The following is a 22097-nucleotide window of genomic DNA, read 5'->3' as shown; positions in this document are numbered from 1 at the left end:
GGCTTCATGAGGAACAGACATATTTCTAACAATGTCAGACTAGTATTAGACATACTTGACTACTCAAACCTAATAACTGAGGATAGCTTCATATTATTTTGAGATTTTTATAAAGCATTTGACACAGTAGAGCATCAGTTTCTCTTCCAGTCCCTTGAGAGACTTGGCTTTGGGGACAGCTCTATCAAATTGAAACATGGCACCTCACCTAGATTTGAGTTAAAGAGAGGAATTAGGCAAGGTTGTCCTATCTCCCCAATTACCTGTTTTTATTAATCACCCAACTTCTTGCAAATTATTTAAATAATAGTCCTGTACAATGTATTTCCATAGCTGGTAAAGAAATTATTATAAGCCAGCTGGCTGATGATTACTACACTTTTTCTGAAAGACGCTAACCAAATTCCCATATTGATCAATGTGATACAATCCTTTTCCAAAGCGTCTGGTCTATATCTTAACATTAATAAAAATGAACTCATAGCTGTCAAAGATTGTGTGACACCTTCATATTATGGTATTCCAGTAAAAGAAGAACTTACATATTTAGGCATAACCATTACAAAGGATCAGAAGTCTAGAGGCTTACTACATTTTAACCCTCTTATTAAAAATACCCAGAAGAAGCTAAATCAATGGATACAGAGGGACTTATCTTTAAAAGGTAGAGTCCTAATAACCAAGGCTGAAGGTATCTCTAGACTAACATATGGCGCTCTATCTTTATATCTTGACAGTAAAATAAGCAAGGAGATAGACCAGACGCTTTTCAACTTTCTGTGGAGAAATATGAGAATGTGGGACTGAATTTTCTGGACTTTACTACCTTAAATAATACTTTTAAGATCAATTGGATAAAACAATTCCTAAGAAGACCCACTTCTATCTGGAATGTTATTCCTCATCATGTCTTCTCTACTTTTGGTGGCCTTAACTTCATGTTGTTTTGCAATCATAATATTGACAAAATTCCAGTGAAACTTTCTGCTTTTCATCGGCAGGTTTTCTTGTCATGGTCCTTAATTTATAAACACAATTTTTCTCCACACAGGTATTATATATGGAATAATCGGGATATATTGTATAAAAATACTTATTTGTTTTTAGAATATTGGTTCCGAAATAATATCCTATTGGCGAGCCAACTGGTAAATGCAGAGGGTCTTTTACTCAGTTATAAGGAATTCTTATCACTTTACAAGATCCCTGTAACACCTAAAGATTTTGCAATTGTTTTAGATGCCATTCCCTCAGGTGTTGCTCTGTTATTCAGGAACGTGTCAAGACCTGACCCTCAGAGCCTACCATCTATTGACCCTGTTGACTCATCAGTAGGACAGATTTGTTTCTCTTTTGGTCCATTCAACAACAGAGCGATACGAACCTTATGTCATGCCTTATTGGAATGGATTTATTGATATCTGTTGGGAAAAAGTTTGGATGTTGCCACACATATACCTACTTGTTAACAAAATTAAGGAAGTTTCCTTTAAAATTATTCATAAATATTATCCTGCCAACCACTATATGAAGAGGTTTAAGGAAAACATCAACTCAAATTGCTCCTTTTGTAATGACCACCCAGAAACAGTGTTGCATCTTTTTTGGCATTGTATTCATGTAAGAAAACTGTGGCAAGACATCAGTAGATTTATAATTGAACACATTTATGAAGATTTTACACTATTGCGGAGAGACGTACTGCTTGGATTCTTTACATACGATAGAAATAAGCAGAAACTTTTTGAGTAATTTAATTTCATTATTCTTTTGGCCAAATTTCATATACACAAATGTAAATTTACAAACAAAAAAACACATTTTCTTACTCTACAAAAAGAAATTGAACTGTATTTTAAGACAGTTAAATACTCTACTAACAAAAAAGCTGTTAGAATTGTAAGTGTATGTAGGTCCCTTAAGGTCCTTGTGTAATTGTAATGTGATATTCTACCCCCTAGCTCGATTGTCCATTGTATATAATCTATATATACTTGTGTTCCCTGATGTACTTTCTGTATTGATTTGTTGTTAATAAAAATAAATAACTTTTAAAAAACTCGGAAGTGGGACATTTCTGATTTCCGACTTCAGTGCGTTCAATAACACAAATGGGAACTCTGAAAAAACGAGCCCCGAATGGGGAAAATCGTTTTGAACCGTCATCCAACTCGAAATTACAAATCGGGAACTCTGGCCTCTTTCTAGAGCTCCGTCTTTACGTGACCGACGTCATGAATTGACCTCGTTTTTTCCAAGTTCCCATTCGTCTTTAATTCCAAGCACCATTAGACCCAACCATTAGTTCCCAACATGCAATGTAACGGATATTATGCAACGCATTTTGAAAACATCGATTTGGTAGACTGTTTTCATTATTGCAGGACTATTATGCCATTGTGTTTTATTGAATACAGACGACAATATGGCATTCTTTCCCAATGATTTTTATTACCAGGTATTTACATATTTAAAAACTACTGCTAATGCACAGATGTAGTAAAACGTCAAATATGTTACATTATGTTTTGCCAGAAGATAACGACCCTACCATTACGTTGATTTACACTGAGCTGTACTGGTTTCTGAACGCAAACATGGTTACATTAAGACACTGGAGCCGGTGCAAGATATGTACAATCTGGATAAAGGTAACATTTTGCATACAGTGGCATATCCCATCCTTGGATTGAGGTACGTTTTCCTACCCATATCTCGCATCTGCTCCACAGTGTCTTAATGATTGCTTTCCGACCCCAGTGCAGCTCAGTGTAAACAAGCGTATCTTCTGGCAACATTGTCATGTTGTTGATACAATATCACAAACCCAACAGGTAAAGTTAGTTATTAGTTATTCATTTTAATGCAATAAATTAATTGTATACTAATCCATGCCACACTGTTTGGATAAAATGTGTGCTCCTCCCAATAACCTTAATTTCATAACTCTAGCACCAAAACAAGATAAACGTTAACCCAAATGAAGACAGAATAAGAAATGACTCATACAAATGACTCATTATTCAGAGACCTGACAATTTGAATAACACCCACTACAACATTAAGAGAGAGCAGAAAGAACATGCAGAGTGTTTTGAAACAATAAAGGCACAAATATACAGTGCAACAGGTGAAATCCACTTGTTTGAGGAATAAACTTGAAAATGGTATAACAAAGACAGGAGTGTACACAGAAAGAAAAACTAACAAAGATCCATAAGTTGACATACACACTCAGTGGCCAGTTTAAGGTACACCCATCTAGTACCGCTGACTGTTTTTTGTTTTTCGCACCATTCTCAATAAACCCAAGACACTGTCGTGTGTGAAAAATGTATGCCATTTATGAGATACTGTAACCGGCGCGCCTGGCACCAACGATTATAATACGCTCAACGTTGCTTAGGTCACTTGTTTCGCCCATTCCAACGTTCAATCCAATAGTAACTGAATGCCAGTGCCTCGCTTTACATAGCAAGCCAAGGCCACGTGACTCACTGTCTATAGGAGCAAAATATTTTTGTGAACAGGGTGGTGTACCTAATAAACCGGCCACTGAGTGTAAATCCTTGGTATGTTTACAACACAGTAAATATGGTACTGGCCAAGAAATCCATTACACAGTCATATTTCTAAGCTCTTTGCAGTTCAAGGCAAAGCTGTGAACACAGAAAACTGACAACCGTGCTTGATCAAGTTAACAAACTATACACTTTTTGAGCTCTGACCCTTTCTTATAGAGTGAGAGATCAACAACATGGACAATGTCCAAAACGGACACAAAACACAGCTAAATTGCTATAGTTATACAATAAATGTACATTAAAAACTTTTGGAAAAACAGAGTGGTAGATGCACTCTTTGCCAGTGTCAAATCTCTCCCTGTGCATGCTGCATGTAGTGCATTTGCAAGTCTAACTCCCGGGGTAGAGAGCAGCCACAGATCATGCACTGGAGAAGGCGGTCTGGGGCATAAGGCAAACGGCCCAGTTTGTGAGGAACAGGCCGTGGGGCTAGCTGAGGTAGCGACAGGGTCTGTGTCATGTGTGGCCTCTCACTCATGACCGCCTGTGGCGTGAAGAAAATGTTTGGGTGTGGAGGCCTTGCTAGAGAGCCGACTGCTACAGAGTGAAGAGGGTGTGAGCCAGGCAAACTAAGAGGAGGGAGCGGAGGGAGAGGAGAGAAGAAAGGAGAGGTCTGATTTATGATGATTTGAGTGCCTGTTACCATTGGCTGCTGCTGCGGGCTAGCTGGAGTGGTTTGGAAACCCCACACAGTTGGTCCCACCCCGTGAGTGAAACGTTGTGGGTCATATTGAATGGAGATGGGAACATTCTGGGTGGATGTGGGTACATTGGTCCAGCTGGAGGATAGATGTTTTTGCTGCTGCTGCTCTAACTCCTGGCTAAGGCCTGATTTGTTTGAGGGGGATCCTTTGAAATCCCAGGGACTACCTCCAATCCCATGAGATGGAGGGCTTGAAATTGACATGACAGAGCTGTGGCCCATCTGAGCTGAGGAGGATGTACTGAGTAGAGCTGGAGACCACTGTTTCTGCTGCTCACGCCCACTCCCAGCTTTCTCTGATGAACTAACAGTTGGGGACATTACCAGAGGTGCATTAAAGTCCCAAACTCTAGTGTCCTCTTTTCTAGGAGGTGTGGATGATTCATTAACAGCTTTGTGCATTGGCACTGAGACGCTCGACCATCTTGGCAGCTTAAGCTCTTGGCCCAGTTTGTTTGATGTGCTTTGGGATGGTGGCACTGCTGGAGAGGTCCTCAGCCCACCCCACAAAGCAGCCCCATCCATGTAAATGGGGGACCCAGGGAAGTCAAGCTGAACAGAGCTCAGTGTGGGGACTGGTGGTGTAGTGGGTGTGTTACCCCAGCTCATGGGCTTCGGCTGTTGCCTGTGTTGCTCCTGCTCACTCACAGCTAATGGGCTGGGGTTCTGTGGCCCGGCCACTGGGGGTGTTTTGTTACCCAAGGGCATGGTCCCTCCACTTTCTCCTGGAGTAGAGGGTTCTAGGCTCTGAGATGCACTAAGGCCAGGCTGTGACGTTGTAGGTGCCTCTGCCCTGCCTGAACTCCTTTGCTGTTGGGGTGGCCGAGGCAGGCCATCTGAGTGCCACTGCTGGGGTTGCTGTGGTGGGGTGGGCCGGGGCTGAGCATCTGGTAACCAGGGCAGCTTTTGCTGGAGCTGGAGCAAGTGTCTGTCAGGCTGCCACTGCTGCTGTGGTACTGGCTGGGGCTGGAGCTGTCCACCTGGTTGCTGCCACTGTAATTGCTGTTGGATCAGTGGAGACTGTAGATGATGCTGAACCTGCTGTTGGCGCAGCTGCGGATGTAGATGTGGCTGTAGCTGTAACTGTAACTGTACTTGTTGTTGTATCAGTGGAGACTGTGGTACCTGCTGTGGCTGTGTTTGTGGAGATGGCTGCTGTTGGACAGGCGCTGGTTGTCTTTCAGGATCCTGAGACGGTTGAGACTGGTTAGGCAGTGGGACAGGCCTCAGTTCTCCACCTTCCACCCGCCACTGTTGGTGGACTGGTGGAGGCCTTCTCGCAGACGTCTCCCCTGGCTGCTGCATATCCATCTGGGATGAAAACATGGGAGGCTGTGGCTGGGCCGGCCTCCTCTGCCACTCAGGACTCCTAGACATTGGGACTTGATATGGAGGTGTTTGTTGGGGCGTGTCCATACCTGATCGCCCCATTCCACCCCACCTGGGCCAGCCTGATGCCAGCCTGCCTCCGCTCCGGCCCCTGCTACCCCTGTCTCTTATCCTCATGGCCATTGGAAAATAATAAGGCTGACTCGACCCCTGGCGCTTTCGAGCGTGGATTTTCTGATGCACCAGCAGGCTGCCGAGCCAGGGGAATGTCTTGTGGCACTCCTGACAGCGATGGGGCCTTTCGCCTGTGTGGGTGTTCAGATGGTCCCGCAGCAGGTAGGCCAGCCCAAAGCTCTTTTCACAGAGGTGGCACTTGTGGGGCTTTTCACCGTTGTGTGACAGCAAATGGCGCTGAAGCTGATTCTCGTCGCTGTATCCCTTACGGCACTTTGTGCAGCGGAACGGTTTCTGTGTGTGCAGCCTCTGATGGGTTCTCATGTTCTGCAGGAAAGCAAAGTCCTTGCTGCAGTCTGGGCACTTGTATGGTTTCTCCCCGGTGTGAATGATCATGTGCTGCTGCAGATAGCTGTTGAATCTGAAGGACTTGTTGCACACCCTGCACTGGTAAGGCTTGTCCTTGGAATGAATACGCATGTGCAGCGTTAACACAGAGCGGTGACGGAACGACTTGCCACAGTCTGGACACTTTAAAGGCTTACTACTCATCTCCTCCCTATGCCACCTCCCTGGAACATTGGCAGTGTTAAGTGGAGCAGATCTCCCTACTTCAAGTCCATTACCCTGCCTCTCTACACTGACCCGGGCAGACGCGTGAGTTGTCAGGTGGGCCATCATATTAGACTGGTCAGAGTAGGTGGCAGGGCAGTGGGGACAGGTGTAACGGTTTGTTTCCCAGTCTTTACACGCCCCGTTCTCCATCCTCTCATGCTCCGCTTCATGGATCAGCATGTGAGCCCTCAGGTCAGCTGGTGAAGGAAAGTTCTGAGGACAGAGGGGACAGTTGAATATACGTTTTGGCTCCACCCCGTGGTTTGTGTTCTCCTTGTCTAGTCCCCCGACTGTCTCGTGGCATGACACGTGAGCCTGCAGACTGCCCTGGTCGGGGAAAGTGAGGGGGCAGATAGAGCAGGCGTGAGGGTGCCGTCTATGCTGGCGGCAGTGCGCCTTCATGTTCTGGGCTAAGGCAAACGTTTTGCCACATTCTGGGCAGCAGAATGGTTTCTGGCCTGTGTGAAGGTATTGGTGCTGTTGCAGGAGGCTGGAATACTTGAAGTGCTTCCCACAGATGTTGCACCGGTGGGGGCCTGGTGTGTCCTCTGTGTGCTTACGACGGTGGTCCTCCATGACAGAGCGGTGCCTGAACACCATGCCACACTCTGGGCATGCGTAGGGCTTGAGGGAGGCATGGGAGCCCTGGTGGTCACGCAGGGAAAATATGTCAGAGAAGCTCTTGTGGCACTCCTGGCAGCGGAAGGGGTGGGAGCTCAGGGAGTGGTTCTGCATGTGGCTGGTGATGGAGATCTTCATGCGGAACTCTTTGCGGCACAGGGGGCAGCGGTACGCCTTATCCGGGGCACAGTTGCAGGTGTGGAGCCTCAGTTTGCTCAGTGATGGGAAAGTCTCTTCACAGTGGTCACACTGGAAGCCTGACCTCTCCTCCTTGTGGACTCCCTGTGGGCTCCTTCTCTTCCGCTCCACAGGCTGGTCAACCTTCTGTTGGTGCTCACTGCGGTGCTTGATGAGGCTGCTGCGGTGATGGAAGGTAAGGCCGCACTCCTTACAGGTGAGTGAGGCCAATTCATCCTGGTGAGCGTGGAAGTGACGATGGAGGTTGAATGTCTCCCGACGGGTGAACCTCTTCCCACAGTCTTTGCACTCCAGACTACATTTCCTCCGTTTCACTGTTTGCTCCTCTTCTCCTCCTCCTCCTTCCTCTTCTTCTTCTTCCTCCTCTGCCCCCTTTCCTCCATTACAATCTTGTTCTTCACCTGTGTCTTTTGATACATCCATCTCCTCATCAGAATGTGATTTTTCCTTTTCCACATCCTCTGCATCTGAGATATCTTCAGTAATCTTATCCTGCTGCACCTCAGGAGTCATCCCCATATCACCATTATGAACTATAAATTCAAAAGAAATAAAACATTGTCATTGTGAAGCGTTCATGAGTAAGCATGAATACAAACGTTTTGAGACTAAATATGAAAACAGTCCTACTACACAAATCAATCTCCACAAAAATATTATGAAAAGGCATTTATGCCATCAAAGGGTACGATTAGTGTACTATTTTGAGTCACCTGCATGATCAATATTCTATTGGATAAACGGTTGGCCAATAACAAAGCTAGCTCATTTCGTGCATGAGACAACTAGCTAGCATCTTGGAAATTAAAGTGAGCATGAGCACATTTACAGTCAATGCTGCATCCTGCATGTTTCCAGGGATACCCCGTACATTTCAGTCTGTTTTTGCACACGACTGTTTTCCTAAATAGATAGACGAAACTTAGATAGCTCATATTGATAAGGCAGGCTATTCGAAGAAAGATAGTCAACGCTAGCTAGCAAACATAAACTTACCGTCGTTTCCATTCTCTTTTGCATCCGTGCCGTCTTCCTCGTCCTCCGTCTCAGACCAATCGAAATGCCGCTGCTTGTTGTAGGAAACATCGGTGTTGTGGTTTTTTTCTTCAGAAGATGTTAAATCTACCAACTCATTACCTATCTCTGATCTATCATTAGCTCGAAGCGCAATGCTACCTTCAATCTGGCTAGCAAGCCCATCGGTAACAATACTAGATTCTCTATTTTCATTGGAGTCCTCATGAATCCTGTCTTCCTCAACAGCAAAAGTGTTATCGGGGTCTGTCGATTTATACTCAAATGATTCGCATTTCTGTGCTAAACCCCCCGGGTCCCCCAACTCATCGTTGGGGTCGCCCTGGCGTCTCTCTGACGAATTCACAGCAGCCATGTTTTACCCATGCAGCACTCCTCCAAAGATGGTTCTCTATGCCCCCTCTTCCTCAACGTGAAGGCGAAACGAATTGTATATTATGTTACTGGCCGCTAGAGTGTGATGGTGTGAAGTGAAAGGTCTTCGCCTGCCCTGCATTCTGCAGGTGATATGTTTATCCACTTTAGATTGTCATGAGTATTGAAACGAAAGCAATGCATTTTACATTTATCCATGGGCATTCACTCACATCAGTCAACAGGTTGGACCAGCAGCACTTGTCTGAATAAAGAGCTATTGAAGACCTGTGATGTGATATAGTTCAGGGTTGCCTTTATTAATCTTTAGTCAATACATGTCTCAGAACAGAGTCAGACCCTTCAACTATATTTAGGTATATAAATTGTGCAAAATGGTACACAAATGCTCCATTTTTTTTTTTACAGATCCCTTGCATTTTGTCTACACATCAGACACTGCATGCAAGATAACACATACATCATACTTGCAGATAATGCTTAATAAATTGATAACATCACAAAAAACAGAAAGAAAATCTGAAGCAAAATACATACTGATGCAGATTTTCATTTAAGAGCTATGTAGGGAAACATTTCCATATCTTAAACATTATAGCCCAATTATAAAATGATTTATCATCACATGTTAAATACACATTGTATAATACTTTTTTTCTAAGATTTGCATGTGTATGTCCAGCCTGTCACACAATGCATGTTTAATATGTATCATAAAACTGGAAGAGCAATCAGAACATGTACATATGCATTGGTATATTACATTTCAATGGTCATTTACTAATATGCTCTAATGATAGATTGCTGCAGACTCCAATGTGCTTTTTGTTCATGTAATGCTGATTGTCTATCTACAAGATTTGGACAAAACAGAAATCTCTGACATTTCTTGGTTCTATTGCAGCAACTTCCAACCAATACATTATGCTAATATATGTGGATCAGGGCTGAACCTTCAATTAGCCTACTGTGTTTAGTTTAAATAATATATACAGTGCATTCGGAAAGTATTCAGACCCCTTGACTTTTTGCACATTTTGTTAAGTTAAAGCCTTATTCTAAAAATGATTAAATGGCTTTTTTCCTCATCCACACAATACTCCATAATGACAAAGCAAAAACAAGTTTTTAGAAATGTTTGCTAATTTATAAAAAATAAACACTGAAATATGACATTTACATAAGTATTCAGACCCTTTACTCAGTACTTTGTTGAAGCACCTTTGGCAGCGATTACAGCATTCCTGGTTATGACGCTACAAGCTTGGCACACCTGTATTTAGGGAGTTTCTCCCACTCTTCTCTGCAGATCCTCTTAAGCTCTGTCAGGGTGGATGGGTAGGGTTGCTGCACAGCTATTTTCAGGTCTCTCCAAAGATGTTCGATCGGGTTCAAGTCTGGGCCACTCAAGGACATTGAGACTTGTCCCGAAGCCACTCCTGCGTTGTTTTGGCTGAGTGCTTAGGGTCGTTGTCCTGTTGGAAGGTGAACCTTCGCCCCAATCTGAGGTCCTGAGTGCTCTGGAGCAGGTTTTCATCAAGGTTCTCTCTGTACTTTGCTCTGTTCATCTTTCCCTCAATCCTGACTAGGCTCCCAGTCCCTGCCGCTGAAAAACATCCCCACAGCATGATGCTGCCACCACCATGCGTCACAGTAGGGATGGTGCCAGGTTTCCTCAAGACGTGACGCTTGGCATTCAGGCCAATGAGTTCAACCTTGGTTTCATCAGATCAGAGAATCTTGTTTCTCATGGTCTGAGAGTCTTTAGGTGCCTTTTGGCAAACTCCAAACAGGCTGTCACGTGCCTTTTACTGAGGAGTGGCTTCCATCTGGCCACTCTACCATAAAGGCCTGATTGGTTGAGTGCTGCAGAGATGGTTGTCCTTCTGGAAGGTTCTCCCATCTCCACCGAGGAACTCTGGAGCTCTGTCAGAGTGACCATTGGGTTCTTGGTCACCTCTCTGACCAAGGCCCTTCTCTAATTGCTCAGTTTGGCCGGGAGGCAAACTTTAGGAAGATTTTGGATGTTCCAAACTTCTTCCATTTAAAAATGATTGAGGCCACTGTGTTCTTGGGGACCTTCAATGCTGTAGACATTTTGTAGTACCCTTCCACAGATCTGTGCCTTGACACAATCCTGTCTCAAAGCTCTACAGACAATTCCTTCGACCTCATGGCTTGGTTTTTGCTCTGACATACACTGTCAACTCTGGGACCTTAATTTACCACAGTGGACTCCAAGTTGTAGAAACATCTCAAGGATGATCAATGGAAAAAGGATGCACCTGATCTCAATTTCAAGTCTCATAGCAAAGGGTCTAAGTACTTATGTAAACATTTCTTAAAACCTGTTTTCGCTTTGTCATTATTGTGTATTGTGTGTAGATTGATGAGGAAAAACATTAATTTAATCAATTTTAGAATAAGGCTGTAATGTAACAAAATGTGGAAAAAGTCAAGGGGTCTGAATACTTTACACAACAAATGTACTCATGAAACATAACTTTTTCAACGTTGGTTGAAATTAGAGGGACACAATAATTTCAAATCAGATTGTATAAGAGAAAATAAATAAAGTACATCAATGCTTATTTACATCTCTTTATCTAACGCCTTCTTCTTCGTCTATGATCAACAATTCTCCCCCGCCTTGGCCGTTGGACGATTCCATTAATGACTGCAGGTGGATTTGGACGGGTGGTACCATCAAGAATATCTGGGGGTGGTGGTACAGGGGCAACTGCTAAATTACTTGGACTCTGGGGGTGTTGCGGTTGCTGTGGTAGCGGTTGTATCTGTTGTTGTTGCTGCTGCTGCACCAGCAGTTGTTGCTGTTGTGGTCGTATCTGTTGTTGTTGCTGCGGCTGCTGCTGAATCAGTTGTTGAGGCTGTGGTTGCTGTTGCTGTAACTGTTGTGGTTGCTGCGTTATTGACTGTTGTGGCTGTTGTTTTTGGGAATGATGTGGCTGCTGCTGTGGTGGTTGTTGTTGCTGCTGCTGTGCCTCTAGGACTCCCAGCAGCCTTTGCAGGAGAACATTGTTTTGCTGTAGGCTGGTTGCCAGTGCTTCTTGAGAGACCACTAATGTTCTCATATCACGTCTGAATCCCTCCCCAAACTCCCGAAGACTCTGCTCCACCCGATCCCCCAGCTGCAGAGCTGCCTCCCCCATGCCGCGGAGCTCGTCCTCCAGCCATGAGCCGCGAGGAGGGGCCTCCAGGGGTACCTGCTGGGCCCCTAGTGAGGGCTGGGGACTAGGCTGAGGGGTCCCATTGAGGAAAGGGGCGCTGTAGAGGGGAGAGGGAGGCAGCCAGCGTTCCGAGTTAGGGGGAGGCCCTATTCCCAGTCCTAAACCCAGCTTTTCCTCCATACTGCTCTCTGCCCCCTCGCATTCCGCCTCTCCCGCCTCCCCTTCCCGCTCACCACTATCCTCATCCTTCTCAAAGCCATCCCTCTCCGACCCTTCACCTCCACCCACTGCAATAAACAAGAGGATATAGTAGAAAGCAGTGGTTTTAAAAAATCTGTTTTTATATGCATTATCTGAATGTTTCTACAAGGCTTGAATCTAAGGCTTTACCTCATTGTTAGTGTTCAGATTTACCTGGTTCTGTATCAGTGAAGCATGTGAAACTGGCCTTCCCTCTGGTGCTTTGCTTCTGTCTGGCCTGGTGAAGCCTGGGGCTTGCCTGAGCTGACCTTTCCAGCATGGAAGCCCCTCTATTAGATGGCAGGTAACAAGTTCGGTGCCTAGCGTCTGCCAGCCTGCCTCCATTGCGTCTCTTCAGGTCGTCCCAGCGCTTCTTGACCTCGCGGAGGGTGCGAGGGACTCTGGACACAGCGTTGACCCGCTCCAGGATTCCTGCCCAGATCCTCTCTCTCTCCCTGCGCCGGAGTCTCCCAGCAGGACCAAAAAGCTCTCCCTCACACCGCGTCACCTCAGAAACCAGCACCTCCAGCTCTGCACCGCTAAAACGACTCTTCCTCTTGCCTGCACCCCCTGCTGCCAACACAGAGGACATACCTCTGTCTACAGAAAGACAGAGTTGATCTATAGGTGTTTGCTATGTGTCATATGAGGTGAAACACAAAAATGTAATAGTCAAAACATATCATAACAGTACAGAGCACCACTGCAAGCATCAATATTGAACAATAGACATGCGGTTTATAGCTAAAAGTTGGTTAAAGCTTACGCTGCTCCATGGATAGGAGGTCATCTGAGGACATGCCAGGAGTCATGATGTTCGGATGCACCACCACCACGTTGAAGGGGAGTCCACCAGGCAGCCCACTGCTTTGGTCGCAGCTGCCTTCCGAGTCCTCATCCTCCCTTGGAAAGCCGTCCTCTGAGACGCCCCCTCCGAAGGGTCCCTCCGGAGACTCCACTTTGATGTGCATGGGAGGCGAGTGCTCGTACAGCAGCCCCCCCTCCTCGTAGTACTCAGTCATGAGTCAGGCCTGGTTTACAGACGGACCAACTGACAGTTCCATTCACACAGCGACAGACGGCTGGCCGTACCACACCATTGTTGGGGACGAGCAATATCTACCTGACAACTAACTAATCTTTCAGTGGGGGCAGCATAAGGCATATGTTCACAGGATACAACTAAGTGGCACATAAAAAAATAGGGGCGCTAGCAGAGCATCTTGTGCAGGGACATACTGAGATCAACATTCACTGTAATGTGCATTCATTTGCATAATATATTAGTAATTAATACCAGGTAGCCTACAGCTAAAGTCTTGGAGCAGACGTTATTCAACTGTAAAAGCTGGCCAAGAGATACATGTACTCTCTCTGAAAACTAGAATTGAAATTCCTTTATGTTAGTGCAAAAACAACTATATGACAGTACCCATCAACAGAGATGTGCAGATAGACTTGAGTAAATAGAGGATCGAGGGAATTCTACAAAAGAGAGAAATATAATACATGTTACCAAATAGTTACACAAATTACAAATAATTTACAATATAGGTTTCAACTTGATGATGACGATGTCTAACACCTTTATAATTGCGTTTGTCGCAGCGATGCGCATTCTTTCTGCACCACATCCGCAATGGTTGCGCATTCCGCATATATTACTGGTGGTGCTGATATAGCAATGCAGGGCACTTCGCTTCAAGTTAGCTAGCTTTAATCTCGAAAATGTCAATACACTTTGTGGGATAAAATCTTATTTTACTCACCTCACGATTAAAAAACAAAACAAAGACACATTTGATGCAGTTGTCCTAAACGTAACCCTCCCGTCAAGCTTGAAATTGTACACAAACCGTAGAGCGTCGCTGAATATTTACGTCACCATTCCACTGTCACATGTTCCCAGTGCTAGATAAAGGAATATGAATGTGTAAAGCATTTGCTTATAATGCAAGAACAAGATGTATGTCAAGAGAAGTGCAGTATTAGCATAAGGAGACGTATACTTTGAATACGGAGGAGGAATGGAGGGCAGAGAGGGAGGAAGAGGGTGAACTTGAGTCGGTTAAAAATGGCGGAAAAAAGGGAGATGGTTTGTTAAATAAGAATGTTAGAAAGTGAAAGCAGAGTGAGCTGAAGACAGGAGGAGAAAGGGAAGTTAATGAGGTCGAAGCATCGGAGGTGGTAGGTGTGGTGAAGTTCTCGGGGCCGAGGCTTGCACTGAGGGTCAGAATAAAGATGAGTCTGTCTAGGAGTGACGTTATTGTTAAGAGTGGACTCTTGCCTTTTGGGTGATCTATCAGGGTGGGTGAAAACAGTTTTGTGCTGTGGAATCAGTAAGCGTATCCAGAAGTGGTCTTGTGATAATTGTTTGTGTTTCTGCTGGTCGGAGGGAGAAGGCTGTCTGCGTTAAACGAATGGAGGCAAGAAATGTGAATTGTTTTGCTCTCAAGAAATGGGCGCCATTGAAAGGTGTGATTACTGGGGTAACAGTAACTGTAAAAGTTGATCAACTGAAGGGGAAGTTTCCCAGTGTGTGTGATGGTTGTCGTTTGGTGTGATGCAGACAGGGTGGCAGGAGTGGTGAAACAGAAGTCATTGTCTGTTCTTTTGAGTTTGGATGTCTTTGCCTGACAAAGTGATAGGATATTATATTATCCTGTATGACCTTTTGTGCCGAATACATTACTTTCTTACAGGTGTCAAGCTTATGGCCATGTGTCAGCAGTGTGTAGGAGGAAGGTTTGTAGGTGTGCAGAAGGGCATGAGACAAAGGAATGTGTAGCATTGGGGAAAGTAGTGGTATGTGTTAATTGTAGGGGTTCCCATGGGGCTGGGGATCAGAAATGTCCAGTGTGAGAGAGGCAGGTTGAGGTTTACAGGGTTAGAGGAGTGCATTAGTTGTCATATGCTGAGGCAGTGAAGTAGAGGAAAATGGGTCAAGGGGGAGGGATCCTGAGAGGAGTGGTGTGAGTAGTAGATCTGTACCAGTACAGAGAGAGGCCAACAAGTGATATATGTTTCAGTAAGATTGGCTTTTTAGCAACGGTTATCAACTGTCCTGCAGGGATGGCACATAAGTCGCAGAAAGTTGAGGTGACAGCTGCAGAGAGGTATTTGGGTGTGTGAGACTTGACATCAGAGTTACAGGGTGTGTTAAGTGGTGGTGTCCCATCCTTTCAGGTGGTTGGCCTGAGGTCAGACTAAATAGTGGAGTATGGTGGTGTTATAAGTGTAGTGTTAGATGGTAGGGTATTTACTTATTTTTTTCAAGCGAAGTATAAGGAAGTTGTACTCCAGTCTAGTAGGTTGGTGGTAATGCAACATTTATTGGATGCCAGCCACCGTTAAACCTCATCGAAGAGGCATTTGCCATTTTAAGTTCACCATTTTAAGTCAGCAGACAAACGAACACAAACCTTTATTCATTATCTGTCTTAGCTGCATAGCTACACATTTAGGTTAATTGTTTGCATATTGTCAACATTCTACATTTTAAAATGTTTTCTGTACAGCTGAAAGACTACATTTGTGTAATTTTCATGAATTAACCAAAGCATGTTCTACTCATGTCTATTGCAGTTGCTAGTTCATGTGTCATCATATTTCCACTGACAGTTGTTCATTCTCATGTCATTAAGTTTCCAGGAAACGGCTCACCAGCTAACAGTGCACAATCGGCATTGAACAGATTGAGCTGTTGTCTGCAACTCTTGCTTTACAAGTTAGACATAATAAGCACTAGCCAGATACCCGTTTCATACCTTCCTAAAAGCACATATTGCACTCATAGTAATGCACTTTAAAGAATGAATGTCAAAATATGGTGTTTTTATTTTCTCATACCAGTTATCATGGGTTTCTGTCTTAGAGAATATGTCTCTTCCAGTCTAAATCAATTAGTTGGAGGACATGGTGCTGCTTATCCAGGAGTTGTAGATCTTAGTCTGGGCACAACTGTAACCACAGGACACAGCACCCTGCAGCTGCCCATTGCCCACCACGGTCTCCCTGAAAGAAGGAAGAGGGGCAAGTGAAAGGTGGTTAGAGGTGCATCTTTCAATATTGGTTTGAAGCTGGTTAATCACAACAGATGAGAGAGAGAACAGAGAGCTTTTAACAAATCAAATGAAAAGGACAACAGTAGAAAGGTGCGCTATGAATTCAACTCAGGTTACCTGGCAAGCCTCCTTGCCTCCCTCCATGAAGCCAGCGCAGGGTAGGCGCTGTTGCCGCTGCTCAGGATGGGGAGATCCAGGCAGAACAGTTGGTTGGGGTAGAAGGCTAGAGAGAAGCAAAACAGGATTAATATATCAAACATTCTCCCTTTGGTTCTAAGTGGTCAGTGATATCATTTGGAATCAGTTTGATAAACAACGAATACTAAAAGTATTTGTGAGCATATTGTTGATGCTACTCACAGCCTCTGCTGGGTAGGTTGCCCCAGCCAGCGGGTGCCAGAGCTGGCACAGCTACAGGGCATGACCACAGTGCACATGTAGCTGTTCAGGGAGGCGGGCTTGCTCAGCTTGATGTCGTTGTCCAGGTTGCGGCTGTTGTAACTGGGGTGCATGATGACCTTCACGGAGTCGAACTCTTTCACGGAGTCGAGTTCACGGAGTCGAGTTCTTTCTGCACTCATACCCTCCGACAATCTTATCATCCTCAATGAGGACAGCGACTGAAATACAGACAATCTGTGTGAAATTGCATGGAAATACAACACTTGAAAACATAAGTGCCTGTGTTCAGTAAATATTCACTATTCACTGAGTATTATCACAGGATGGACATCAATGTGAACTTAAACAATTTCTCTCAACGAGTAAAGCAAGGATTGACATGCAACGGCAAACAGCCAGGAGAATAACGTATTTTATGATTGTGTTTTTTGGTTGCTACACAGGACTCAATCACGAAGACAAACTGTTATATACCCACTCCACCGGCCACATTATCTGATCTTCAAGGATTTGCACTTCTGTGAACAGTAGGCCTATATCTGACGCTCAGACATTAACCTACCTGGGAAATAATTATGTCCACCTGAAGTGACACAAATGCATTTTTCTTATTATTTTCATACACACAACTTAGGTGGCAGCTTAGTTGTATATTTTGTAACACTTTTAACAATTGCATGGTGGGTGGTTCCGTTGTCATTTCCTTTCTCACAGGTGTAAAAAAAAATGTCTTCCTGTTCCCTAGGGTCTTAACCCCAGCACAGTGCAGTCACAGAGCAATATTAGAATACAGTGTATGTAATAGTTGAATTGGAATGACGGCGGAAAATAACATGACGATGTCTGAGTGTATCATTGACAGCACAAAATGCATTAAAAGGGAGGAACAAGACTGTGGTGATTCTGATGAGTGGACTACTGTCATATGTCAGTGCAGAGACCCTGAAAGGACATGATTCCGGTACCAAGACAGAAGACACCACACCAAAGAGTAGACCTGGAGAAAGTAACTACGGCTCTGAGGGCTCGATGGGGAGACGCTCCAGAGTTGCTGCAGCGTGTCTGGGCCTGCTGTGCCTTCTCCTACTGGCTGGGATCATGGTGCTGTTTGTCTACTATAATGGAGTCACTGTCAGTTTGGAGGAGAGGTTGTTAGTTTATAGAACCAGCAACAACAACCTGACTGAACAGAGAGACGAGCTACAGGTCCAAAACAAAAACCTGGATAAAGAAAAGGCCGATCTAAAGAGAAGGTACAATATGCTGAATCAAACCTGCCTTGAAGAATGGAAGAAGTTTGGTTCCAGTTTGTACTACATCTCTGACATGACTGAATCCTGGGATGAGAGCAGACAGAACTGTCTAAAGAGAGGAGCAGACCTGGTGATCATAAACAACAGAGCAGACCTGGTGATCATAAACAACAGAGCAGACAGAACTGTCTAAAGAGAGGAGCAGACCTGGTGATCATAAACAACAGAGCAGACAGAACTGTCTAAAGAGAGGAGCAGACCTGGTGATCATAAACAACAGAGCAGACAGAACTGTCTAAAGAGAGGAGCAGACCTGGTGATCATAAACAACAGAGCAGACAGAACTGTCTAAAGAGAGGAGCAGACCTGGTGATCATAAACAACAGAGCAGACAGAACTGTCTAAAGAGAGGAGCAGACCTGGTGATCATAAACAACAGAGCAGACAGAACTGTCTAAAGAGAGGAGCAGACCTGGTGATCATAAACAACAGAGCAGACAGAACTGTCTAAAGAGAGGAGCAGACCTGGTGATCATAAACAACAGAGCAGAACTGTCTAAAGAGAGGAGCAGACCTGGTGATCATAAACAACAGAGCAGACAGAACTGTCTAAAGAGAGGAGCAGACCTGGTGATCATAAACAACAGAGCAGACAGAACTGTCTAAAGAGAGGAGCAGACCTGGTGATCATAAACAACAGAGCAGACAGAACTGTCTAAAGAGAGGAGCAGACCTGGTGATCATAAACAACAGAGCAGACAGAACTGTCTAAAGAGAGGAGCAGACCTGGTGATCATAAACAACAGAGCAGACAGAACTGTCTAAAGAGAGGAGCAGACCTGGTGATCATAAACAACAGAGCAGACAGAACTGTCTAAAGAGAGGAGCAGACCTGGTGATCATAAACAACAGAGCAGACAGAACTGTCTAAAGAGAGGAGCAGACCTGGTGATCATAAACAACAGAGCGGAACAGGAATTAATCTGTACATTTAAAACGTTTTTCTGGATTGGTCTGACTGACAGAGAGACAAGGGTTTTTCTGGATTGGTCTGACTGACAGAGAGACAAAGGGGACTTGGACATGGGTGGACGGGACACTTAATGACCACAGGGTTCTGGTCTCCTGGTGAGCCAAATGGTGCCTCTATCGACTCTACTGAGGACTGTGCTGAGGTTAACACCTTCAATGACCAAAAGAAAAACTGGAATGATCTCAGGTGTCATGAACAGCGGCACTGGATTTGCGAGAAATTACCTGATCAGTAGCTCAACCTGGTACATGCCTCAGATAAACGCGTGCAAACACACCTACAGGTCACACACCATCTGCAAGACTGAAACAATTCCCCATGACATCCTAATCTCACTGAGCAAACAGTACCAACTGTTTATGTCCAGACTAAACATCTATTATATTTATTGTGTTTACATTGTACCAAACATTAACTTTGTTATGTTTATTTTTGTCATGTCTGCCATGTTTTTCCTGTAATGATGCCAAGAAAAATTCCTAATGCATAATAGAGCATTACATTATTATATTTCATTTATATAGATTATAGTCACAATCTAAAAATAATTTCCTGTCCCTGAATATTGAAAAAGCCTTTCATGAATGTATATCCAATCAAATACATTCTGAAAATGTACAAATGATGAGTGACATTCTGCTGTATTTGTAACACCATCTATGATACTGTACAACATCTATAGGTATTTCTGAGGTCAATAAACCAATAAAGGAACAAAAACATATAATTAGATTACAACAATTAGATATCATGATCATATGATTAATGTTGTTATACAATCCATGTTGTTATACTGTTTGTTTAATAGCTCTTTTTTAATATCAAAGAAACAGGCTCAGTAACAAACAGCCTATATTGATAAATTAAGCCGAGGAACCCTTAGAGACACTCTCCTTTCTGACCAATACTCAAACCAGTTGCAAAATGCCAGGCTTACTTCAAATGCAAGGTCATGAAACTCCACCTTGTGGCCTCATAGTGAATCTATTTTGGAGAAAGTATGTGACACAAAACCAAGCACTGTGTATGAATACACATTTCTATATTGCTTCAATGAAGAGTCAAAAAAAGGGCAAATGTCTATTCAGTTTAACATTATAGGAATTTACATAGGGATGTAAGGTAATGCCGTTAAGCACATCCTCAGTTGAGGAGCCTCGTTAGCCATATGTCCGTTCACACGCAAGTTACTGTTTGACAGGTACCAATGGAAATGTATACATGTATGCCCTTGAGACTGACCAATGGCAGAGGACAGAGTGGGTTCATAAGAGGGCTCTGACAGTGGCTCAGTACCGAGGCAAAAACAGACAACCATGAAGGTCATTATTCTTCTCGCTCTGTTCACTGTGGCATGTGAGTACCGGTTTATTCAACAGGAAATAATATGTGGGCCAAAATCTTGCCGACGGCATGAAAATAAAAAACTCTGGATGAAGCTATAACTATACACTATTTGAAAAGTTTGGTACATTTGACCTTTTTCTTTACAAAGATTTCTCCTTTACATCCCCACTCAGTCGCTGCCCCCATTGAGGATGAGGATGACAAGATTGTCGGAGGTTATGAGTGCAGAAAGAACTCTGCATCCTACCAGGCATCACTGCAGTCTGGCTACCACTTCTGTGGTGGCTCCCTGATCTCCAGCACATGGGTGGTGTCTGCTGCTCACTGCTACAAGTCGTAAGTGACTGATGAAACTTTCTTCAAAAATATTTACCAAAGCCATCTACAGTATGTTCGACATGAAACTGTATTTGTCTGAGTACATCTGATTAACCCTCCCCTCACTCTCTCCCCAGCCGCATCCAGGTGCGTCTGGGTGAGCACAACATTGCCGTCAACGAGGGCACTGAGCAGTTCATCGACTCAGTGAAGGTCATCATGCACCCCAGTTACAACAGCCGCAACCTGGACAATGACATCATGCTGATCAAGCTGAGCAAGCCCGCCTCCCTGAACAGCTATGTGAGCACTGTGGCTCTGCCCTCCAGCTGTGCCAGCTCTGGCACTCGCTGTCTGGTCTCTGGCTGGGGCAACCTATCCGGCAGCAGCAGTGAGTAGCATTAACAATATGCCCACAAAGACTTTTGGTATTCATTGTTTCTCAAACGGATGATAAATGATATCACTGACCACTCAGAACCAAAGAGAGAATGATCGAGAGACTAATCCTCTTCTGCCCGTCTCTAGGCAACTACCCCGACACTCTGAGGTGCTTGGATCTCCCCATCCTGAGTAGCAGCAGCTGCAACAGTGCCTATCCTGGACAGATCACCTCCAACATGTTCTGTGCTGGCTTCATGGAGGGAGGCAAGGACTCTTGCCAGGTAAGCTGAGTTGAAGCACTTCCACTGATCCATTAACAGAGTTAATGAAAATACGATTCAGAATTTCCAAAACCATCCTTCAACCTAGATTGACTGATACCCTGAAACAAATCTGCTCACCTTTAATTTCTGTCTCCCCATCGCTCTATTAGGGAGACTCCGGTGGCCCCGTGGTGTGCAATGGTCAGCTGCAGGGTGTTGTGTCCTGGGGTTACGGCTGTGCCCAGAGGAACAAGCCTGGTGTCTACACCAAGGTCTGCAACTACAAATCCTGGATTAGCAGCACCATGTCCTCCAACTAATTGATCTAGACTGGAGTAGACATCTTCTCTAAGACAGAAATCCATGATAACAACTGTCATGAGAAAATAAATTCTATTTTACTTTTAAACACTGTCTTCTGTTATTTTTTCACTAACTGTTCTAGAGGAATATATACAAAAGTATGTGGACACCCATTCAAATTAGTGGATTCGGCTATTTCAGCCACCCCCAATGCTGAGAGCACACAGCCATGCAATCTCCATAGACAAACATTGGCAGTAGAATTGCCTTGAAGAGCTCAGTGACCTTTAAGGTACCACTGTCATAGGATGCCACCTTTCCAACAAGTCAGTTTGTCAAATTTCTTCCCTGCTTCCCCGGTCAACTGTTATTGTGGAAACTTCTAGGAGCAACAACCGCTCAGCCGCGAAGTGGTAGGCCACACAAGCTCTGGACAGCCGAGTGCTGAAGTGCATAGCGTGTAAAAATTGTGTCTCCTTGGTTGCAACTAGGGCTGTGGCGGTCATGAAATTTTGTCAGACGGTGATTCTCAAGCAAATATCTGCTGGTCTCACAGTAATTGACTGTTAATGAACATAAATACATTTAGCATCTCCTGGCTTCCACACATGGCCTACAAGCCACTGATGCAGACTTTTGGAACATCTACATTTTAAAAGGTATAATAA

General features: G+C 44.3%; 4 protein-coding genes and 1 pseudogene across 6 annotated transcripts; 2 read left to right on the top strand and 3 right to left on the bottom strand.

The window, feature by feature from the left end:
* Positions 1–2431: 2431 nt before the first annotated feature.
* On the bottom strand, positions 2432–8595 carry LOC120031544 (zinc finger protein 628-like). Its single transcript, XM_038977344.1, has 2 exons — positions 8221–8595; positions 2432–7757 (listed from the first exon to the last, which is right to left on the bottom strand). Exon 2 carries the CDS (start codon positions 7741–7743, stop codon positions 3871–3873), a length of 3873 nt encoding a protein of 1290 aa, XP_038833272.1. The 5' UTR covers positions 7744–7757; positions 8221–8595; the 3' UTR covers positions 2432–3870.
* Positions 8596–11028: 2433 nt separating this feature from the next.
* Positions 11029–14273, bottom strand: si:ch211-261d7.3 (RNA polymerase II degradation factor 1). 3 transcript variants are annotated; one of them, XM_038976523.1, is made up of 5 exons: positions 13832–14271; positions 13495–13547; positions 12829–13093; positions 12237–12662; positions 11029–12109 (listed from the first exon to the last, which is right to left on the bottom strand). In XM_038976523.1, exons 3-5 carry the CDS (start codon positions 13082–13084, stop codon positions 11241–11243), a joined length of 1551 nt encoding a protein of 516 aa, XP_038832451.1. In that variant the 5' UTR covers positions 13085–13093; positions 13495–13547; positions 13832–14271; the 3' UTR covers positions 11029–11240. The 3 variants fall into 3 exon arrangements, with proteins under 3 accessions (XP_038832451.1, XP_038832452.1, XP_038832454.1); XM_038976524.1 differs by having other exon boundaries at positions 12237–12635; positions 12829–13547; positions 13832–14273; XM_038976526.1 differs by having other exon boundaries at positions 12237–12632; positions 12829–13547; positions 13832–14273.
* A 641-nt stretch (positions 14274–14914) lies between these two features.
* Positions 14915–17984, top strand: LOC120031011 (annotated as a pseudogene).
* On the bottom strand, positions 15334–17978 carry LOC120031012 (trypsin-3-like). Its single transcript, XM_038976528.1, has 3 exons — positions 16487–17978; positions 16244–16349; positions 15334–16076 (listed from the first exon to the last, which is right to left on the bottom strand). Exons 1-3 carry the CDS (start codon positions 16726–16728, stop codon positions 16008–16010), a joined length of 417 nt encoding a protein of 138 aa, XP_038832456.1. The 5' UTR covers positions 16729–17978; the 3' UTR covers positions 15334–16007.
* Positions 17985–20034: 2050 nt separating the features above from the next.
* prss1 (serine protease 1) lies at positions 20035–21535 on the top strand. The gene is made up of 5 exons (XM_038976527.1): positions 20035–20170; positions 20335–20497; positions 20617–20870; positions 21008–21144; positions 21297–21535. The coding sequence occupies exons 1-5, from the start codon at positions 20131–20133 to the stop codon at positions 21444–21446; spliced, it is 744 nt and encodes a 247-aa protein (XP_038832455.1). The 5' UTR covers positions 20035–20130; the 3' UTR covers positions 21447–21535.
* The last annotated feature ends 562 nt before the right edge of the window (positions 21536–22097 follow it).

Source organism: Salvelinus namaycush, chromosome 37 (assembly GCF_016432855.1).
Source record: "Salvelinus namaycush isolate Seneca chromosome 37, SaNama_1.0, whole genome shotgun sequence".
In the NCBI taxonomy this organism is placed as follows: domain Eukaryota; kingdom Metazoa; phylum Chordata; class Actinopteri; order Salmoniformes; family Salmonidae; genus Salvelinus; species Salvelinus namaycush.
Note: the sequence above shows the minus strand (reverse complement) of the source record. Positions and strands in the feature narration are given on the sequence as shown.